This window comes from Gobio gobio (assembly GCF_949357685.1).
Source record: "Gobio gobio genome assembly, chromosome: 15".
Lineage (NCBI taxonomy): Eukaryota > Metazoa > Chordata > Actinopteri > Cypriniformes > Gobionidae > Gobio > Gobio gobio.
The window spans coordinates 9,610,291-9,634,325 of NC_137108.1; the positions used below are offsets into that span (position 1 = coordinate 9,610,291).

Here is a 24,035-nt window from a genome sequence, read left to right on the forward strand (position 1 = left end):
GCTTCGAGGCTTCATGATGCATTCTTTTGAAATCGGTCATCACTATATAAGTCGTTATTTAGGGTTTTTTTGCGCACAAAAACTTTTCTCGTCACTTTATAAAGTTATTGTAGAACCACTGTAGTGGAATGGACTTTGTAACGACGTCTTTAGTAGCTTTTATGGGTAACGCTAAGTTCCGTCATTACCAACACTATTCAACGGAACTTGCGACAATAGTTGGCTAACAGTGCTTTTGGGAAACGCACCCCAGTTTAGTTCCTTTTATATATGAAGCACAATGCACTCTGATTGGTCAGCTGGACCAGTGTGTTTTGATTGGTCAACCACTTTGACTGTGCCCCACCCGTTTTATTGTATGTGCCTTGGGGAGGAATTATAGCCTGACGTCGTCATACTCAGATTCTAGTCAGAATATGAGTCTGATACGGCAGTGATTATGGGGAGTGTTTCAACCGAACCAGGAAAGAAAACGCCTCTGCACTCAATTGGATAGACCTACAACCAATCAGAGCAATGGAGTAAGTGACGTATGTTGAACGACGCATAGTTGTCAACAGAACTCAACTGCACACACGCTGGAAGAAGTAGAAGAAGAAGATGAGTGTAAACGATCTTTGCTGGTGTTGTAAAAAGAATTTAAGGATACACGGAGTACTTACCATCACGATCATCATTTTTGAGAGGAATAGTAAAGGTGAATGCATATACGAACAAGTTCTCCGTTTAGTAAACTTATTCAACACAAACGCTCTTTGGTGACGTGGATGATTACGTTACTGTTGATCATCTGTCCATCATTGTATAAAACCCACACTGACAATTTGATTGGTCCGAAAAGCTCTGGTTCGAGCATAGTTGCTCCACAACGGATCAAGTCCACACCGAACTTCCCAACCTCAAATGTTGTGGGCGGAGCTAAGATCGGCTGGCATCCAGGCTATACGAATTATTTAAATGAGAATATTGTGACGTGTTCATTCCTGGAAGAAAACGCAAGACTACAATGGAGGCACTGACACTGATATAGAGAATAACTGCCTTTGCTGTGACTTTTTTAACTTTGCAGACCTTTCATGCTCAAACAGCAACATTACACACTAAAGAAATTTGAAAATGTAAAAAAGCATAATAGGACCTCATTAAGTAGTTTTGGTTCTCAAGTAAGTGTACTGTTTCAAGTGTACTGAAAAACAAGACAAAAACACTGAGGATTTTTTTTTCAGTGCACAAAAGAGGGAAGAATCAGACAAGGAAAAGAGAAGATGAGGGAAGGGAGGAGAAGAGCAGCTGTAAAACAGTGGGCCTTTACAAACTCAACCTAAAGAGAGTAAATGCTGAGAGTTATAGACGAATAAACGTGACCGCTTTAGGCCTCCCTCGAGGACAACAGAAGAAAAAGGCAGAAGGAAAACGAGAATATCAGAGGGAAACTAAACAAACTTATTCTGAAACAAAAGTTTAGCTAATTTAATAGTAAAGTAAATAAACATTTTGTCAAATACAATGCAAACAAAAGATTACAAAACCCCACTGGGAATTGAGTCATTTGCGGCGGGTCGTTTGCACAGGTGATGGACAGCTGTCCGAAACACAGTCCCAGCTGAGATTTGAGCTCATTTCCTGACAAATTCCTGATTTAATGTCCCATATCAGCATTATGGCCTAAATTCTTTAAATCCCCACAAAGGAAACTCTCTCCAACAATTTAAAGCACAAGAATTCGGCAGCATCTGTAATGTGTTTCGATTTGAAAACATCGCCTTCAGCATGAGGACAATGATTGGACAGGGACATGTCACATGGTGTGCTTTTGATGAAATAGACCCTGTGGTCATATTCGAACTAAAGGACTAGTTCTCCCAAAAATGCTAATTCATGCCACTTCAAACCCATTATGACTGCATGTAAGAGATTTTTTAACAGAATGTTGATGCTTTTCCAATATTTTGGAAAATGTATTTTTTCCCTTGCACAATGAATATAGTGCACACGTTGAACAGACAACTGTTATAATGCTTTTCAATTGATCATTTTTGGAGCATTACGGTATCCATTGACTTTCATTGGGCCCCCATTCATGAAACAACACATGATCACGTTACAGATGTTACATTATCACAAGACATTTTTCATCATGTGACAATTTACATAGAAATTTGTTCTGCTTGTGATTCCAGAAAGAGGCCGTTTGATTAAAAACAGGAGTCACGACATACTGAGAAACTGAATTTACAGAAGAAAGTCATGCAGATTTGAATTGACATGAATAAATGGCGAGTAAATGATGCCAGAAATGACATTTTTAGTTTAAACTATTGCTTTGAATTTCCTTTTACATTTGAAAAATTTGATTGACATGTCAGATTTTTTGTTTTTGCAGGATAACAATCACATATTTTCAGATCACATGTACAAATCACTGTGTTTTCTCAGTCAGCATTTGAATCATATGGTAAATTTGAGATGAGATCTCTCTTTTGTTTCTGAAAGGCCATTGTGAAGAGATTTAGCCTTTGACACGGCAACGTAAATGTTTATTTAGCGAGTACAGAGCCCACCCTTTAGTGACTTCACACTTTTTTTCTTTACATCTTCTTTCTCTTTTACAAGTTCCATTCCTCTTTTCTCTTTTTCTTTCCATTCCCTCTCTCAGCAAAACTCTTCCTTCCTTCTTCATCTCTGCTTCACTCCAGGCCCTCTTTTCCTCTATCTGTTTTTCTGCCCTCTCTATTTCTGGAGTGTGTGTGTGTGTGTGTGTGTTTTAAACAGTGCCGTCTTTCACTGCGCTACAGCGTAACTGTGTCACACCCCCCGAAAGCCCCTACACTCCTCTATTTCACTTCCTCTCCTCCTCTACTCTCAGTTCCCCACTGCTCACGCACACAAAGTACACACACACGGATGATAAAGTACATATAACTATAATTTAGTATTCCTCCAAATAGAATGCTGTACACCCAATAACATTCCTGAGATATCTAACCCATAATAAAACACACACACCAACACACACACTAGTTTCCGCATACAGAACAAGCTATTACACAGTGTAACAGATGAATTAGAAAGAAGAAAACCACGTGCAGAAGATCAAAATCAAAGATTACGTTCAATTTATGGATAATTTTGGATGAATCTGTTCATCATACTCAGAGGTTTTCATGAATGCTAGCAATTTTTGGATTCAGATACTGAAATATAAACACTGACAAATATATCATTCACATCATGACGGAGCCAAACTGACCTTCTATTGAAGAAAATCTTGAGGAGAAAATCTCAAATTCTTGATTTTGTACACATAGTTTTTTTCTGGTATTGATACATAGCTACTAATAGGACCTACCTTAAATGAGCGAAATTACCTGAAAACACTAAACAATATCTTTAGTATGACAGTGTTGAAATATCATAGCTATGACAGAAAATATAAGTGAAATAACCCTAGACAACAACAAGAAATGATTGAACGCCACAGAGTCTGTGTGGAATTTTATTGCATAGCATATGGAAAGACCCTCATGGTAACTTTATTTGTGCTTTATTTCATAAAAAAAAACCAAAAAAAAAACATAAATATCTGACTGTGCTGACAAAAAGTAGAAACACAGCTGTGGTACCAGATTAAAGAGGCTTGTATTCTTTTTTAAATGAACCTATTCCTTCTTTCAGGACATAACTTAAATATTTATTTTTAAATATATCATTTTCTTAAGCATATATTTTAATCTATAATATTAAGGAAAGTAAAACAACAGAGTGAGAGAGAGAGCGTACAGGATGGTCATCAAGTTCTCTCAAGTGTTCAGAAGCTCCACATGCAGTCAAAACATGTGAGTTTGTCTTTCTATGCCCAGTAATCTCACCGTTCCCTCAACACACACTCCAAACTGAGATAAACACACACACATACACTGCTATGTATAGCCAAACAGAGGGGCCAATAGAGAACTTTTCCTGGGTTCCACCTCCATATGTGAAGTTTCAGTGCCCAGTTATAACCAAAGTGTTCAGTTATGCGTTTAAAAGCTTTTAGCAACCATTCCACTGAAAAAAAAATGAAGGGGTGCTTCACTTGACAGAATGGCCTTTAAACAGAATGGGCCCTATTTTAACGATCTGAAACGCAAGTGTCAAAGCGCGAAGCGCAAGTAACTTTGTGGGCGGGTCTCGGCGCTGTTGCTATTTTCCCGGCGGGATAAATGGCTCTTGCGCCCGGCGCAAATCTAAAATGGGTTGGTCTGAAGTGGCTTCATTATTCATAGGTGTGGTTTGGGCATAACGTGAATAAACCAATCCGAGCGTCATCCAACATTCCCTTTAAAAGCAGGTGCGCAAGTTCCATAATGGATTGCTATTATTATGGCGTATTTACCAGGCGCACGCCAGGAGCGGTTCACAGCCGAGGAGACTGATGTTCTTGTAAGAGCAGTGAAAGACAGAGAAGTGAAGTTGTAATGTTGTACATTATGGTAAAGGTGATTTCACAGTCTTTTTTTTTTCAGTCTTTCAGTTTTTTCAGTTTTTCAGTCGATTTTTTTTCCTGGTTCTTGACGGACAAACCAATTTGTCAGATGTCCTTATATACATATATGTCTTGCCACTATTGGGCAAACAGGTCTTATCCTTAATTATTACAATTAGCCTGAATCATTTGTAAGCTAGATTTATGCCTATTTTTTCACATCTTCGTGGCACACCACAATGATTTCCGTCATCTCATGTGTTAATATTTTTTTAGTGTAACAATTTATGATTTGCAAAAATAACTGTTGCATCTGTGTAGGTTACATGAGCAAAGTGTATGCGCTATACATTATGGTCAAGCATGCGCCCTTAAAATAGCATAATGAACAACGCGCAACGCGCCACTGACTTTAGACTAGGTTTTTTCTGGTCAGTGGCGCAATTGTTTAATGGAACAGCAAAATAGCACCAGGGATTGTTTGCCCCGGAACACGCCTCCTTTTTTGCGCTGAACCGCCCAGGTGGCGCAAGTTCATTCACTAGTTTATCGACGTGCTTCTGTGGAGGGAAAAGCGCGCTTTGCGCGGGTGCAAAATAGGAATGACACATGCGTCGGTGTACAAAGTCAATTGCACTGGGTGCAAGATAGGGCCCAAAGCAGTAGAAGGCAAAAACATTTTTGAAATTGGTGCTACCTGACTATAGAAAACAGAGAAAAGGCTGTTGTGTTCCCTTTTGCCAAATAGATAGGAAAACCTAAATGCCCATAATGCACTGGGCAGGCTGCCGTCCATGGCATCCGAACACCACACTACACACATACAACAAGGGTTGCCAGGTTTGCGTAACAAAACCAGCCATAATGTAATTTAAAGAGCAGACAACGCACGATACAGTTTTCAGTGATAAACCTACTCTTGCAATAACTTAATACATTTATTTAAAGGGATAGTTCACTCTGAAATGAAAATAAAGCCATCTTTTACTCACCCTGCTGTTGTTCCAGTGCTCTATGTCCTTCTATCTTTTCCGGACCTCAAAAGCATACATTTAAAAAATAGTCCTGCACGCGCTCCTCCATATAATGGCAGTGAAGAGCAACCAGGCTAAAACATTACAAAAATGATACAAAAGTATCACGTAATGATACAGTGAGATGCGCGCCATAAATGGAAAGTGTTCAGGAGGCATACTATAAGGTTTTGCGTGAAAGAAACCGCATTATTCAGTCAAAATACTGAGCTCGGCCGTTACTCTGAGTGTTCCTGTGATGAGTGCGAGCCGTCAGCAGCCCCTCACGCAATGTTGTCATGACAACCGGTACACAATATTCACTTCAGGAGGTTTACCTTATTATTAGTATTATTTCTTATCCTTATAGAAAGGACTAGAGTCGTGCTTGTTTCTATTGAGCCGGATTTCTCAAAATGGTGGGTGTGTGTGCTTATCCAGGGTACCGTGACAACAGTGTTATAGTAAGCATGAGCGCCGGCGCCTGCTGACGGCTCGCACTCATCACAGGAATAATGGCCAAGCTCAGTATTTAGACTGAATAATACGGTTTCTTTCTCGCAAAACCTTATAGTATGCCTCCTGAACACTTTCCATATATGGCACGCGTCTCACTGTATCATTGCGTGATACTTTTGTATCATTTTTGTTATGTTTTAGCCTGGTCGCTATTCACTGCCATTATATGGAGGAGCGTGTGCAGGACGTTTTTTTACATTTCTGGTTTGAGGTCCAAAAAAGATAGAACAACAGCAGGGTGAGTAAAAGATGGGTTTATTTTCATTTCAGGGTGAACTATCCCTTTAATATAACCCTCTGTCGATCTGACAGACTGTGGGCAGAAGTACAAAAAACGCGGAAGTATAATCTGTAGTTTTCACGAAAGCCCTGGAGCTTTCAAAAGACTTTTGCTTACAAATAAATGTGAATTTTTCTGTCAAGGTAACACAGATAAAGAGTCAATATTGTTAATTTACATATACTATCGACATTGTAAAATTACAAAGCGGGTTGAAAATCTGTGAAGTTACACTGTAGGCAATGGTTGACTGAGTACAATTACTTGAGCAGTAAATGCCTTATGACTGATCACTTGTGATTTATACTGTATACTGCTTGCAAAAAAAAAAAATGAAAAAAAAAAGCCACATAGCTACCTAGCTAAACCCTGACCCTGCAGGCATAACAGTTAGAATCTAGCTTTGTTGTGTTGGCAGATGTTGTAACTATGATAAGAACATTTCTAATTCTGTGTTGTGACAGAAACTATTGTGAAATGTTTAGTATAAATGCTTAGGTAAGGGCGATAGACACGATGTTGTAATGCGTCTGAGGAATCCCTTGCCTCAGGGATTTTTGGCCTTCACGTCCAACTACTTAAAGACATGTATCCCTTGTGAACTTAAATGCATGTTAATCACGATTAAAGGAAAATATATTATAGTTTAAATTTATATTAAATGTAATTAGATTAACTTAAAAGTGCTATTTTGACCACTTTACATAGGACTTAATACATCTTTATATGTCATTTCATAATAACATCTATTGTCTGTGAAATATGGTTAAACTGCAGAATACTGACAAGCATATATTATGGTTAACTAAAATATACTTTAATGGCACTTCTATTGAAACTTGTATGTCATGTATATAAATATATTTGTCATTACACATTTGTAAAGATAAAGTTAAAATGTAATACATTTGTAATATTGAATAACACACTATAGTTACATTTATAATCAAGTACTTAACATGTGCTTTATATGTTAGTCAACGCATCAAAATATGTGTACTTCTTTGAACCACGACAAACTATTATTAAAAGATAACGACTAAAAATGTATTTTAACATAAAACTTAAAACATTTTTTTTCATTTTTAAAAAGTGCCCTTAAGTGTGTTAAGAAACAGTCATGAAAGATGTACTCTCTTTAATCACACTTAAAGGAACTGTATGTAAGAAATGTATTTCAATTAATCATAAAATGGCCCTGATATGTCACTAGACATTAAGAAATCATGTTAATTTCAAATACTTATATCACTGACAACGGTTGTCCGGCCAAGATATTGTAATTTTAAAAGTGAAGTTGCAGCCCTCAACTGATGTTGATGTTGACATGTTGTGTTTTGGCCTGAAGCGCCACCCTCCACCTATCTACCAATCACGAAGTCAGTAGTGTTTCTGCATTCGGGTTGCCAGCTCTGCTCTAGTTACCACAGCTGCAGCTACAAACTTTTTGGATAAACAATGTCTAACTTTACGAAACCTAAACGACCTCGTTATGAATCAGAAAAACGTTGTGACAGTGTCCGAAATAAAACAAGGATTTGTATAAGAGATGCCTTTGAAAGATAGAGACGGCTGAAAACAGAGAATAATTTGAAGACTGATGCCAACGTTGCTAATTTTCTCGCGGACAGGTAAGGTTCATCTATGTTTGGCTAACTTGTATATAATGTAAATGGACATTTCAAATATTCATGACAGTCGAACAAAGTTATGCATGTTAGTGCAAAGTAACGTTAGGTTAGCGCAGATGCGGAGGTGGGTCATTGAATTGAAAAGGTAACGTTAAGGAATTGTTTGGTAAATAAAAACGGCGAGTCGTCATTGCTAGCATTAGTAATGTATTTTCAGAGCCCGTTCCCTGTCATTATGCTGGATACTGAGGAAAACAACATTAGCACGCCTATTATGGCAATGTGAAAACGTATTTGAGACAGTAGCCTAACGTTACCTCTGTAAAAATTATTCCTCATTCGTTCTTCGCATATATAGTGGACAAAACATGCTCCAAGTTGACCTGTATGACCATTGCTAATGTTATTAAGCTTTGCTGTAATTTTACTATAGTATTTTTTCATGTGGCAATGTACTGTCTGTCACATACGAGCGTTCATATTTACGATTATATTTGGCTAATCGCCATTAGTAAATTTTTGCGATTCATAATTACTTCACAAAACATCGCTCTTGAAGCATAAACATAATTAACAGAAGAAAAAAAAAACGTACTGTGTACGACTCGTCACTTGAAAGCTCCGTGTAGCAGCCTACGTTCCTGCTGCATCCTGCAGCCTATCTGGCAACCTCGAGTCAGGGGGAGGGGGAGGGGGGACACACCGCTCTACAGTCATTTGAAAGTGATTGCAGTACCAGTTTTGGCCACAGTCCTACATACAGCTCCTTTAAAGGTGGGGTAAGTGGAATTTCAAAACCGCTTTATAAAAGTGTCTCGGGCCGAGTACCAAAACAAACTTATAGCCAATCAGCAGTAAGGGGCGTGTCTACTAATGACTGGGAGAAGAGCGCGCTCAGTGCGCGTCACTATTCAAAAAACACGACACAGGACGGACATTAGGCGAGCGACGACAGAAAGAGAGAGATGGCAGATAAAAAAACATGTGGAAGATTTCTGTGGAACAAAAGAAGGCTTACAATCAGGCAAGAAGTATCAGCTTTCCAGCGCTGGAGAAACTCAAGGAGCGAAGGCCGAGGTTGCTTTATTTCTTCTCGATAGGCGAGTAACATTGGTTTTGTTTTGTTTCACAGAACTAACATATGCTAGCTTTTGCTTGAATATGCTCATGTTTGCTTGCTTGTCCATTTGCGATCGTATTGTGGTTCACTTCAGCGATGATAAAGACCCATTCCTTTCTACACCCGATAAGCCTGGAGCGTCTAAACCTCACTGTCTGTTTCAAGCGTCAGCTCCAAAAGTGTGTCCGAAAAGTTAGATAATAAACTTCTAATATATGTTTGTTTCCTTTGGTTCCTCTTTTCGTGTCGCTCTCGTGCTGTTGAGAGAGAACTGTGTTTGTGTTTTTGGGATGGAAGGGATGAAGTTTTCACTGAACATTCGATCTGAATTTCCATAGTAACACACATTGCTTTCACTTATTGATGACATCATACCCTCGGCCAGCTGGCACAGCAGATTCCTCCATAGTCGTTGCCTGGGTTACGTATGTGTGGGGCGGAGCTATCAAAATAGGGGCGTGTTTGTTTTGGTGATTTGAAATCAACAAGTATAGTTTTTTAACAATATACTTTTAAGATTTGAAGTACACTACAAGTGCATGTTTAAAACAATTAAGAACACTTGTTTTTCACAAGTGATAATTCATCCAATGACATTTTCTTTCCTCCAGTCTGTCTTTCCTCCATGAAACACAAAAGAAGACGTTGAGCAGAATGTCAGAGCTGCTCTTTTCCATACAGTGAAAGTGAGGAAAAGTAATATATACTGCCATGCTCCAAATAGCACCATAAAAGCAGCCCATATGACTTATGCGCATATGAAAATAATATTGGCTGACATGAGGGTGAATAAATGATGACAAAGATGTCATATTTGGGTGAATTCTTCCTTCATTTTCACACAACCAGACTAGACAAACACGGAAAGCAATGCAGCTGAAGCACGCCTACTACCAGAGATCTTGTTCAGATTCCAGCACTTGTTCACGGCCCAAAAGAGAGACGTGTCCCGGTAACACAAACATTGTTTGGATGTATCTGAAGTAATCCTTCTAAAAATGTGTCACTCGTTTCTGGTGTGTGTATCACGCCACCAACAGCAGGAAACTGCTTTACCACATCAACTTGACCACAGTTCAAAAAATGACTAACGCTGGTTTTGAAAGCTCACATGCTACCCTGGGCCGCTGGAATGGCTCAGAGATGTATAATATAACTACCGCCCAGGCTGATCCTGGAAAGTTGGATTAAAGGGAACTGGGTGATTTATGTTTCGCAAAGAATCTGGCTCTAGTCAGAGTTCGACAGGGGAGTGAGAACGAGACTCAGCTCAAATGAACCAAGTCGATCTGGAAGGAAAGTTGAAGAAAAAGGTTGTGAGAGATGAAGAGATAGATGGAGAAGCAGCTCCTTGAAGAGGGGAAATCCAGCCCTTTGACGTGATGAACGCACTTTGGGCTGAAAGTGTTTGATGAAATCTTTCAGAAAATCAGCGGTAATTGCTACTGGCTTCCTTTATGTCAGATGATGAACTTTCACCAAATTGTGGTTAAATTTGGGAGGTCGAGCAAAAAAAAGCTTCTTGAGTGATATAACATGGGACTTTCCAATGGGATTTTTTTTGCGTGCTTTAATCAGTGCAAGTTAAATGGTGTCACACTAAACAAACCAGCATATATAAAACTGAAGTCTGTCATTTAACCAAACAGGGGTGCGTTTCCCAAAAGCATCATTAGCCGTTCTGACGTTATCAGCATAGTTCTACGAGCCGCGTTATGTTTCCCGAAACCATAGTTCGAACGAACATTCACAAAAAGCATCGCAAACCTGTGTGATTTGAACGACTGTTTTCGACTTGTGGTTAGAAGCAGAGTTTCTTGTTTGCATGACATATGGTAAATCCTTATCTTGAGCAAAATAAGCAAGCTGACATTCAGTCCGATCATATCTTTTATTTTGAATACATACAAATGTAATTTATGTCTTTTAGTTTGTCAAGAGATTTAAAGCACCTTTTTTGAAGAGTGCGCGTAAGTGCCCTAGTACGTAAGAACAAGCCTATGATTGAATCTGGAAATAAAGCAAAATAACTGAGAAAAATTTGAATTAGTCCTCAGATGCCATGTCCATAAAGAATTCGATCTCAAACTAATCCATTAAAAGCAGTTATTACTCCACCACCTGTATGACATCATTAGGGACAGAGATTTGCGACAGTACGGTTTCGGGAAACAGTCGTGACTAGTTAATTTCTTCAACGATGCATCGTTCTATGGTAGTTAAGCAGTGATTTACGTCGTTGTACAGGAAACGCACCCCAGAATAGCAAAAATCAAGAGCCTCCTGCTCTTCTCCTGCTCTGGTCACTGAGTCCAGCTCCAATCTAACTCCATTGGTTGAGCCAACATATCTGGCTGAGTGGATAGTCTGACATCATTCATAAACACATGCAAACTCCATTTCAGCAGCTGAAGTCATTATATGAATGGTAAATATTTGGTATTAGAAAGACTAAAGCAGCCTGAACCAGATTAAACTCAGATTAGCCCATTTAGAAAGCCAGTTAAAGGGCTCATACTTTTGTAGCATGTCATTTACAATATTATTTAGGGTTTCCTGCACCAAAACAGTCACAATTTAGGTTTTTTTCTTCAATTCTGAAAACTTCCCAAGCTCTCTCTGACCCGTAAAATGAATCATGTTTTTGCTGCATTTGACAAATGGCCGCTCTTATGACCCAACAAAGTTCCAATGTGAGCCAAGTATATTAATAAATGCTACATAAACACTAATATGTAAATATGAATGTCATAGTAATCAAGGCAAGACAATCATAATTAATGAGCCGTTATTGTAGCTTATGTATAAACTACGAAAACAACCGAGATTTATACTCCCCAATATTTCATATAGCCTATAACAGCAACATTTTGAATACATTTCTGCCCAAACACCATATCTCTACAATGTTTGTAGTTGCAAGGTAAATCAGTCTATAATAAGGGTGCTGGGTTGAAAATTTACTTTGTCGTGATTGTAAGTTGTTTCTGCTGTCATGAGGAAAAAATCCATCAGAATGTGCAGTTAAAGAAAACGTAGACTATTTAGTTTCATATTTATGTTTAAATAGTAGGCTATAATATTTTTTTTAATTTCATCTATGTTAATTATGAAAAGTGAACAGCATGAGTAAGATAGGCTGTAATTTCAACAGAGTCTGTGGGAGCTTTGAGGTTTTTTTAGTGCTTGTGGAAAAGAAGTGCACTTTATTATAATGATTGTTCACTTGTAGTGTATTTTTTTATATTTTTGCAGATAATATAATATCAATAAAATACAAAGGCCACTTAATACTTGAGTACACTTCCATGACTATATTTCTTAACATACTTTTTTCTTAACACTTTTGTAATAGAAAAGGTTTAAAAGTTGAAATCATGTTTGTATAACCATCTGTATATATTTTTTAATCTATATATTTTTTTACTGTCGTGTGTTATTCGATATTACTATTAAGTAAATATGTACCAAATTGCAACTTTATCATTACAAATGTGTATAACAAAAGTTTCTAGAGAAATGGCATATTAGTTTACAAAGAAAATGCTTTCTAAAGAAGAAAACTTTAACTTTATTTAAAAGACAATAGAAGTAATTATGAAATTACAAGTTATGATGTACTTAAGTCCTACTTAAGTGAGTCAAAACAATCACCTTAGAGTTCAGATTCAAATTGCATTTAAAGGTAGGGTATAGGCAATATTTTATACTGCAATATACTGGTTGAAACTCTTTTCAAATCCTGATATTAATCAATAATAGATGGTCTAAATATAAAAAAAGTGGAAGTCTCAGGACAAAAATGTTTTGTCCAATTATTGTGTTCGGACCAAGTAGGATTTCCTAACTGCCTGTCAACCTGTATACCTTCGTGCCTCTGCTCACACGTCATCAGCATGTTCTAATAGGCTATACACTCCTTTCTGAATCAAAACAAGGAGCTTATGCTGCGTTCATGCTATGTCGTAACTATCGTAAATTACAAAATGGCAACTCGCGACATTCTACCCGGAGCTCTTCACGTCCTCAAAATTATGCATTTCTATGTCAACACTTTCAACGGCGAAATTAATCTGCAGCAGTCAGGTGGTACAAGCCAGAGCTCTTTAAGTTGTTTATGTTCATTAACTCTTTCCCCGCCACTGAAGAGTTATCTCGTCTTTTATGAGAAATTGACGAGATTTTACGGCTTTCTGTGTTATCACGGAAGGTAGGGGGCGCTATTACGCATCATCTGAACGAGTACAGTATCTCCAGATCAAAACACAGGCAAAGAAGAAGCAGATACAAGCAATCTCACATGTAAATAATGCGATCATCAACAATAAACAGCATATAAATCAAAATCGGCCTGTAACCGAGTGTAATGATGACCCAGGAAGAGGTTTAGGACTGTGCAAGCTTTGGGGTTATTGATGGACCTCATTTACTCCATCTGAGTTTTGATCATCTTTCTGAATCCTATCCAGACGTAGTCTTTGACAAAAATGCGATTTTCTCAACTTTTTCCTCAAAAGGTTGCTTTTTTAATGAAACTGTGTCGATACAAAAAAAAGAGGCACAAAGCTAGAATAAAACAGGTTGTTTTGTTTAAAAGCAGAGGCTCTGTTCTTTCTTTTGATATATTGTGTATCTATGTTCATATATTCATACAACAAAATATTCTGGGGGCCATGAAATGTTTGTGAAAATGACCAAAAACTGGTCAGCGGCTGGCAACTTAAAAAAAAAAAAAAAAAAGAGTTACTATTATAATGTTATGTGTTATGTAATGTTATTTCAAAGCTAGCCTCTTTGGAGTTGCTTACCCTACCATTAATATATATTCAAACTCCAATATATATTTTTCATTCATGTTAATTGCAATTAATTATTATTTTACATTGTTCACACAAGTGTATTAAGTAATAAGTACTCTTTGTAAAAGTATGCTAAAGTGTACTTCTTTTTCACAAGGGTTCAAAAGAGGAAGTCACCAACAACAGAAAACTAAAGTTTGTGGCGGTCTCACCTGTAGACTGCACCTGCGATACTCTCTGTCCCTGCCAGAGCATCTGTAGTTGTGGGCCGATGCTGGAGGCCTCCAGTCCCTCTCGGCTTCGTTTCTGGAGGGCTGGGCTGCGTTCTGCAGGACCCAGGGCTCAGGGTTTGGGTTTGTGGGTGTCTGGACGCCGTAGGGAGTAGGATCTCTGGGAGTGTGCGCTCGGCGGATAGTGTGCGCGTAGGAGTGTGGGACTTGGCGAGAAGCACGGCCATCGACGCGTCTGTCACGGGCCACGTGCCTCTGGGTCAGGGGCCGTGAATGGCCGCTTCGATCACGTTCCCGCACTCTCTCTGCTCGTCTGTTTGTCTCTCCATCGGCTGCAGCATCACTCTCCACGTCTGATGTCGTGGCAACCGCCTCTGTCTCCATTTCAGCCCGGTCTTTCTCTTTTCCTTCTCTGTTAACATTGGCAACGTCTGTAATAGCTTTTTCTACTTCGCCTAGTGTTTGTTCCACATGTGAACTGGAGTTAACACTGAGAGCATCAAGACTGTCTGTGGTGGTGGTGGTGGTGGTGTTGTGGTGATGCGTGTGGCGCGCATGTCGATTTTGTCTGTGTAGAGGAAGAGAGAATGGCACTCTGCCGTACCCAAACTGTCCAGGGCGAATAGAAGAACCAGACCTGTTGTGACAGAGAGAGACAAAACATGGCATGAGTATGCTAGAAACAGGTCTGCATGACAAATACAGCATTGGTGATTTGAACTGTGCCAAAATAAACATGTTAGACATCAAAGTTAAAAGAATAAAGTATCATGTGACACTGACGACTGGAGTAATGATGCTGAAAATGCAGCTTTATATCACAGGAATAAATTACATTTCAAAGTATTTTCTAATAGAAAATGTTTTCTTTTCAAATGTAATAATTGTTCACACAATTTTTGTGATCAAATAAATGCAGCCGTGGTGAACATACGATACAGTACTTCTTTCAAAAACATTAAATCTTACCAAACCCAAATTTGGAACAGCACTGAAATACTGAATTATTAATATTATATACTGAAGATTTGAATTATTACACCATATTGTAACAGTTAGAAATCTTTGGAATTAAGTGAATGTGGAATAAGGGAATATCTACATTCATAATGCACAATATATATCTAAAGTGGCCACTAAAAGCCCTGTATCATGAGCTTCGCTTGTGCTAGGTGTAGTAAACGACAAAGCCTCACCCATTTCTTGTCTCAGAAGCGTGCAGCAGATTCAGACTATGGGCCAGATTTACTAAACAGGGCAAATTAGCGTGAGAGCGCAATTACAGGAAAGCACCGATGGGAGTGGAAAGTTCAGCGTGTGATCTACTGACGACACGCAAATTAAAGAACACAGACGCAGCCGAAACATTTCCATAATGACCAACACAATCTTCCAAGAGCAGCGCAAATTAGCGTCTGGTTTAAAAGGTTAGTTCACCCAAAAATGAAAATTAGCCCATGATTTACTTACCCTCAGGTCATCCTAGGTGTATAAGACATTCTTCTTTCAGACGAATAAAATTGGAGTAATATTAAAAAAGTCCTGGCTAACCCAAGCTTTATAATGGCAGTGAATTGTTGCATCGTTTTTGAAGTCCATAAAAGTGCATCTGTCCATCATATAACTGCTCCACACGGCTCCGGACTAACGGAAAAAGTGTAGTGCCTCTCGCAGTTCAGAATGCTTACGCTACATCTGACGGGCGTAACTGGTGTGCAGTGTCGTCAGACGTAGCGTTAGCATTTTGAACTGCGAGAGGCACTACACTTTTTCAGTAATTTGAATACGGAAGGCGATCGGCCAGAAGCTAGAAAATTGACTTTATAAAGTTTTAAATATGGATATTTTTCTTACACAAATGCATTGATTCGCTTCAGAAGGCCTTTATTATAACAGCAAAATACCGCGCAAAGCAGTTTCCCGGTGTGTTGACCGATTTCAAAACACAGCATCATGAAGCTTTGAAAGCATTATGAATCAGTGAGTCGATTCAGCGGTTTGGATCGCTAAAGTCACGTATTTCAGCGGTTTGACACGCGATCCGAATCATGATTCGACTCGCTGATTCATAACGCTTTGAAGCTTCATGATGCCGTGTTTTGAAATCGGTCATCACTATAGAAGTCGGTATTTAGGTTTTTTTCTCGTCGCTTCATAAAGTTATTGTAGAACCACTGTAGTGAGATGGAGTTTGTAAAAACGTCTTTAGGACCTTTTATGGGTCTTAGGAGTGTAAAGTGCATTGTGCCAATGGAGGCCTTTCTGAGCCATCGGATTTCAACATGAGAAATGTGTCGCTTGAAATGATTACTTTTAAACCAAACAATTCAAAACGAAAAGAAATATGCTACTCTGTGATTATGTAATAAAATGTGCGTTTCTCTCTTGGCGCGTCCACTACTGCGGAGATGGCGAGTCAGCCAACATGACACAGAAAACTCTAGAGTTTATTAATAAACAATTAAAATGTCTCCTTGCTATTTTTGACACATTCATAATCAATACTTTTGCCGGTTCTTTGTGGCAAGCTTAATGCGTGCGCTTGAGGGGGGATAATAATAGGTATTATATCGGTAGCATACTCATTACGGTAATATATTCATATATTACGTACGCCTGGGTTTAGAATTATCTCATATTTATATAATTAAATGAATAAAAGTGCTTAGCCAACGAATGGCTTAAATGAACAACTACTATTATATAAAAAACTTTAGTCGGGGACAGCCCTACTTATTTCACATATTTTTGAACCAACATGTCACAATGTGCATTCTGGGATGAGCGAGCAGAGCTGAGCGGAGCGGAATGAGCAAGCTCGAGTAATAGGTCAGTATTAGATTTTGGATAGCTAGCTTGGCTTGTATGTTTGGTGCTGAATGGGGGGGCCCAACCTCATATTCTTTCATAGGGCCCAAAATTGCTAGTGGCACCCCTGCCAGTAAATCACCTTGCATGATTCATTTAAATTCTCTCCTACCAAAAATGTGAAAGGGAAACTCCTACAAATGCATATGCAATAAGGTCAGCCGCAAAAATAACTGTCCACGCCTTAACAGCGCTCATTTTTCACTGCGTGTCTTTAGTAAATCCTGACAGTAGATTGCCTGCCATTGTAGGTTGCGCTGGCGCAAGCTGTTAGTAAATCTGGCCCTATATTTTTTATTTAAATCACATCCTTTTGTTGGACATATTACAATTTTTGATTTTATTTTAATAGTGGAGACTTATCTAGGAATGAGCTATGCTCGTGTAAACAGGAATGTCCCCCCTAATGGCGACCAGACCTGCTCACCTTCTTACAGACGCTGGATCCCTATTGGTGGAAACTGACCTCCTGCTCCCACTGCCTACAGCTCTTCCGTGACTGGGCGACCGTCCGGGAACTCTCCCGTAGGGAAGTGAAGAGGATGAGGAAGGTGAGCGGTAGACTGAAACTGGCTCCTGATTGGGAGGGCTGAACTGATCTGGCCCAGTGCCGCCGGCTTCATTTCGGTACAGTGGTATTCCAGGATTCTGATTGGCTGGGAGAGATGGGGAAAAGTACGGAGGCCTCTCAGCACCGCCTGCTCCATATGGAGGGGGCTCATTGTTGGGATACAAGGAGTTGTAGTAGGGTCTGACTGCAGAGATCACAGGAGTGTTGTTCGGGACACCCTGTGGAAGATAAGCTGGTCTGTTCCACATAACAGGCGGGGTTTGGGGTGGTGGCATACACTGTCTCGTCCTCTCAGACACGCCCACTCCACAGCTCTGGGAACACTCCACCCACTCGCTCCATGGACCCCACACCCCTTCAAGCCCCTCCTCCTCTGCCTGACGAGACTGTCGTCCTGGCGCCTGTCAAAGGAAGGCCTCATAATTATATAAGTTGTAGATCTCTGCAAAATATGTATATGTAAGTATATGCAAAATATACAGCGGGGTCCAAATGTCTGAAACCACACTGAATGCAAAATCTCATTTCATTTGAAGCTTAAACTCTTTGGAGATTCTGTCTTAAATCATGCTGGAAAACATGGCCATTAGGTTTTGGTTCATGTGAATTGTATCAAATCAGATTTTTTTTTCATGTGTGGTATCAGACCACTCATAGATACATACAGACACACACACACACACACACACACACACACACATACACACATACACACCGATCAGGCATAACATTATGACCACTGACAGGTGAAGTGAATAACACTTATCTCTTCATCACGGCACCTGTTAGTGGGTGGGATATATTAGGCAGCAAGTGAACATTTTGTCCTCAAAGTTGATGTGTTAGAAGCAGGAAAAATGGGCAAGCGTAAGGATTTGAGCGAGTTTGACAAGGGCCAAATTGTGATGGCTAGACGACTTAGTCAGAGCATCTCCAAAACTGCAGTGGGGTCCGGCCAAACAGACGAGCTACTGTAGCTGAAATTGCTAAAGAAGTTAATGCTGGTTCTGATAGAAAGATGTCAGAATACACAGTGCATAGCAGTTTGTTGCATACGGGGCTGCATAGCCACAGACCAGTCAGGGTGCCCATGCTGACCCCAGTCCACCACCGAAAGCCCCAACAGTTGGCACATGAGCATCAGAACTGGACCAAGGAGCAATGGAAGAAGGTGGCCTGGTCTGATGACTGCGTTTTCTTTTACATCACGTGAATGGCTGGTTGCGTTGCTTAGCTGGGGAACACATGGCACCAGGATGCACTATAGGACATACCAACTACCTAAGCATTGTTGCAGACATGTACACCCTTTCATGGAAACGGTATTCACTGGTGGCTGTAGCCTCTTCCAGCAGGATAATGCGTCTTACCACAAAGCAAAAATGGTTCAGGAATGGTTTGAGGAGCACAACAACGAGTTTGAGGTGTTGACTTGGCCTCCAAATTCCCCAAATATCAATCCAATCGAGCATCTGTGGGATGTGCTGAACAAACAAGTCCGATCCATGGAGGCCCCATCTCACATCTTACAGGACTTAAAAGATCTGCGGCTAACATCTTGGTGCCAGATACCACAGCACACCTTCAGGGGTCTAGAGGAGTCCATGCCTCGATGGGTCAGGGCTGCTTTGGCAGCAAAAGGGGGACCAACACAATATTAGGTCATAACGTTATCCCTTATGCCTGATCGGTACATATATATGTGTGTGTATATAATATATATATATGTAACGAGGTATGTTCGTGTGGGAAGAAGGAGGCGGGAACCGGCGAACAATAAACATACTTTTAATAAAATAACTGAACACAAAATGAAAGTAAAAGTGGCAGCCCCTCACGGACGACTGCCGCGCACATACATAAACAAAACGTAAACAAAAATACAAATTAAAGTCCAGGCCTGGTCCTCTCTCGTCCCTCACTGTCGTCGCTCCTCCTTTATACTCCCGTCACTCCTCCGTGAGACACGAGGCCAATGCGGCACGCAGCTGGCGCTCATCATCATTACTAATGACTGCGGCCTCGTCCCGTTCTCACGGTCCCTCGGCCTCGCCACAATATATACATATATATATATATATATATATATATATATATATATATATATATATATATATATATATATATATACACACACATTACACCCTAAATATTACACATGCATTGGAAGAATTCACAGCTGCACAACTTGCAACACTCCTGAGTGCTTAAACTGAAATCTAATAACCAGCTGTAATTAAAATGATTTAAGAGTCTGATCAATATCAAATTACATAGTGTAATTCAAATCACAAGATTTAACAAGAAACGCATGAACAATTGTTTTTGAAAAAGACAGAATAATTCCCACTAACCACACCCAAACAACATGCAAGTTGAAGCACATGTCCTCTTCCATAGCGCTCGGTCATGAATGACATTATGACTAAGAAAAGAGGCATACTTAAACTAATGGCGTGTGCTGCATTCAGGAAGAGGCTGGAGTTCAGCCCAGTGCAGTGACATTCTTTACAATGCTGGACGAAGATTTGATCTAACTCCAGTTACTTATATAACCTCACTTCATCAATCAGGAGCGAAGAATTTGAGCGTCTGCAGGGCAGGCAGAGGTAGAAGGGAAGAGACCAACAAACAAAAGAATCCATTGAGTTCACAAAAAAGAGGGGAGAAAACAAGCGAACAAGGCCTGTAATGCACCTCTGATCCTGTACAAACTGCCATCAAGGGCACACAACGCCAAGCCTGTATCTACACTCGTGTGTGTGTGTGTGTGTGTGTTTGTGTGTGTGTGTGTGTGTGTGTGTGTGTGTGTGTGTGTGTGTGTGTGTGTGTGTGTGTGTGTGTGTGTGTGTGTGTGTGTGTGTGTGTGTGTGTGTGTGTGTGTGTGTGTGTGTGTGTGTGTGTGTGTGTGTGTGTGTGTGTGTGTGTGTGTGTGTGTGTGTGTGTGTGTGTGTGTGTGTGTGTGTGTGTATAATGCAGGTGAGGTGGACTGACAGACACACATATAGGCAGATAGACAGACAGATGGACAGACGGATAGACAGATAGATAGACAGATAGATAGATAGATAGATAGATAGATAGATAGATAGATAGATAGATAGATAGATAGATAGATAGATAGATAGATAGATAGATAGATAGATAGATAGATAGATAGATAGATAGATAGATAGATAGATAGATAGATAGATAGATAGATAGATAGATAGATAGATAGATAGATAGATAGATAGATAGATAGATAGATAGATAGATAGATAGATAGATTTGATAGAATTGTTTTTGGAGCTGCTGTACTCTGCAGTAGCCAGTGTAATCTGTGTGTGTGTGTGATTTCCTGCCCGTTATAACATCTAGCATGCAGTGCTGTTTGAAATGCAAGAAAAAACAACAAACTCATTTCCAGTTTTCTATGGCATTTGTCTCCGAGTATTTCTACAATACACTGCTGTTGTTCTAATGGAAATAGAGCATAAGAGTGTGCTGAACAAACTACACACACACATCAACTCCCAGCGAGAGTCTGCCACTGCATCACTCGTTGACTCTGGTGGTCCTTGTCCTGTGTGTGTGTGTGTGTGTGTGTGTGTGTGTGTGTGTGTGTGTGTGTGTGTGTGTGTGTGTGTGTGTGTGTGTGTGTGTGTGTGTGTGTGTGTGTGTGTGTGTGTGTCTAACACACTAAACACGTGCATTAAAGCGCGCTTGCTTACATGTGAGAGTGATTTTTTTTCTTCAAATCAACGCCCAACTCACATGCTCCCAAAGGACAATCCCACATCAGAGGCCAGATGACCAAACAATGGAAAGTTCAGCTCATGTAGCGTTATTTAATGGTCAGATGCAGCACTGGCCGCAGGGGCCGATAGAGTTTATCTGCGTTTCTCTCAGAGCCACAGAAGACTCATTCAGCTTCAGCTGGTCAGATGAGACCTCCACAAACATATTGTGTAAAGCCGGTGAAATAAAAACTTGCTCTGAAGGACACCAGAACAAAACTGGACCCAGAGAACCCTAGCAACACCTTAACAACTGTACAGCAACACAGCAACCACTTCTCTCTAATAGCAGAGTATGCAAATTATATGTCTCTCTCATGTTCTCTAAGTTCTGCTGTCAAATGTAAAATCATCATCATCTTCATCACTCACCGGCTTCTCTGCTTCATCAGCTGTTGTTAAGGGCAGCAGAGCCAATGCACAACACCAGAACGCACACAATCTGTGAGGAAGAGGAGAAATGTTTCACATGTGAAAATGAGTATTAAAACACGGTATTTCACTTCATTTATGTTGTGATGTTAAATGATACTGTGACAATGAGACACTATCATATCACATGATTAGCACATTATAGAGTTTAGAGTGAACAAGAGGCTGATTAGATTATTATCTGGACAATTAGGAAAATGTGTTAGCAAGCTGATGAGTTCCAATGGCTTTCCCAGAATTCCTCCTGACAGACCATTCTCCACCCTGCCCGGCTCCTATATTGGCAGCCTCCTCTGAATATGACTTATCCTCAAAATATTCTCATATCAACCACATTCATGCTGCCATTTCAAAACGAAACGCCTATAACCCACATAATAAGGTTCTGGTTGGAGGCTTTTAATTGTTCAAATACATAACATTGTATCATGTTCTTTCGTTGACTAATTTTATGAAATCTGATTCTAAACAAAATTGCAAGTTGTTTCAAAATAACGACGGTTTCAGATATCCATCAAGAAAAATCTTATAGATTACTTCTGTTTAAGACGTCTCAAGTGTCATTTTTAACCATGGCCAAAAGTTTTCAATACTGTAAACAGAAACGTTTCTCATTGCTCATAATATACCGGGGGTTAACCGTTAATCCTGGGTATTCATAAGATGCCGTTTCACACTGTACATTCCTAAACTGGGTTAAAGGGGTACTTCAGCGCTGGAAAGATTAATGTGTATATAGATTGGTTCATTTATGTTGTAGAAATGTGAAATTATTTTAGAAGTTGGTGCCTTCTAGACTGAGAAAAGCCAGAAAATTTATTTTTGGCTCATTATGGATGAAAGACAACTCCCAGAATGCACTTGCTTCGCTGCCCTACGAGACCACTCCCAAGCCACGCCTACCAGTTACATCTCTTGCCCACCGCGGCACCACCCCACCGTCGTTTTGATTTTTATAGTAATAAAATAATTTAGTTCAGTTAGAGAACAGACACTGCAATTAAAAACTGAACGTGTCTGCTCAATACACAGCACAAGCCGAATGAGAGTCGCAGATTTCATTTCAAAGCGAAATGCGCCTATTTAAGTGAGTTTGTCATTGTACCGTTTTGTTGTTGTGTTTTCATGAAACCACAATTCAAGCAACCCGCCCCCGAATTGGCGCTAATTTTAAACACGGCCAACCGGCATTCATTCACGGCAGCATTGTCATTAATTCACGGCCTCACAGTCATTCACGGTGTCCAGTCTGGTGCGTTTTCAGTTCATGCCTGTGGAAGCTAACTTTCACAGGAATTCATTGAGAACACTCGCTTTGCTCCGCACCGATCAGTTATGAATGTCCATGCGGCCGCCTGGGTCTTACATTCTGTGAGTGAGATCCCACCCCTATGGGCGAGTTGAAAACATGCGGAACTAGCTCTTACTACTGGCTGTAGTCTTTAGCCTCTGGCCAAAAAGTCTCCAATGATGCAAAATGACGATATTTGCGTCATCGGAGGCTTTTTTCCAGACATAAAATACATAAATCTCTCATCTCAGGGGGATATGAGCGGCGGAAGCACGATCATTCAAATATACTCCCGGTCCGATCCTGAATGGACTTGTTGGATTATAAAGGTAGTCGCGTTTATTAGTCGCGTTTTCTGTCACATTTTTTTCTGTGACTGTCCAAAGCACGTGAATATGAGGCATGCGATTGGCTGTCTGTTGCTAAGCATCTAGCCATAACATTCTAACACCGCTTTGTTTCACATAGACTTGGTCGCTGGGGCGGAGTCGGCGTGGGGAAAAACAGTCCATTCCCCGACACTGGAAATGCATGGTGTTAACCCAGTTTAGCCGGTGTAGAATCACTTCTGCCGCTCGACAGAGCAAGATATATAGAAAAACTGAGCCTTATAGGGTCGGATTTTTAATGCAGTATCTGTGACTGGAAAAACGACCCAACGCAATGGCCAGAGGTGTCTTTTTCTTGTCAAAATGCATGCTGCACAAATATTACTTGCCCAGTTCATAAATCACCCAGTCTTTCGATGAAGACGTTTATTCAGTGTTCCTGAATTGAATGGATTTAATGTAGGCCTATGTATTACATACATTTATCGTTTTAAAACGATCATAAAACTTGTCTTGTTCTATGGAATATTTTTCTGAATATGCCGTGTGCAATGCAAAGGGTGTTTGTTTATGTATTTGTTTGGGCTAGAATATAGACATGAAATGCACAGAGTCTATTGTCAAACGTTAATGTAACGTCGCAGTGCCACGTTTAACAAACATTTGTCAAAAGCCTAAAATCCAGTTAGATGATGAGCTGTTTGG

General features: G+C 39.9%; 1 protein-coding gene across 2 annotated transcripts in view; it reads right to left on the reverse strand.

The window, feature by feature from the left end:
- adamtsl4 (ADAMTS-like 4) overlaps positions 1-24,035 on the reverse strand; it is a 106,427-nt gene that overhangs the window by 74,875 nt on the left and 7,517 nt on the right. Inside the window, exons 2-4 of one of the 2 annotated variants that reach the window (XM_079836998.1) lie at positions 21,651-21,720; positions 17,395-17,900; positions 14,043-14,697 (exon numbers count right to left, since the gene is read on the reverse strand). In XM_079836998.1, the coding sequence (XP_079693124.1) occupies positions 14,043-14,697; positions 17,395-17,900; positions 21,651-21,720 (1,231 nt within the window). Of the gene's footprint in view, positions 1-14,042; positions 14,698-17,355; positions 17,901-21,650; positions 21,721-24,035 lie in introns of both variants that reach the window. The other variant, XM_079836997.1, reaches the window with a different exon arrangement.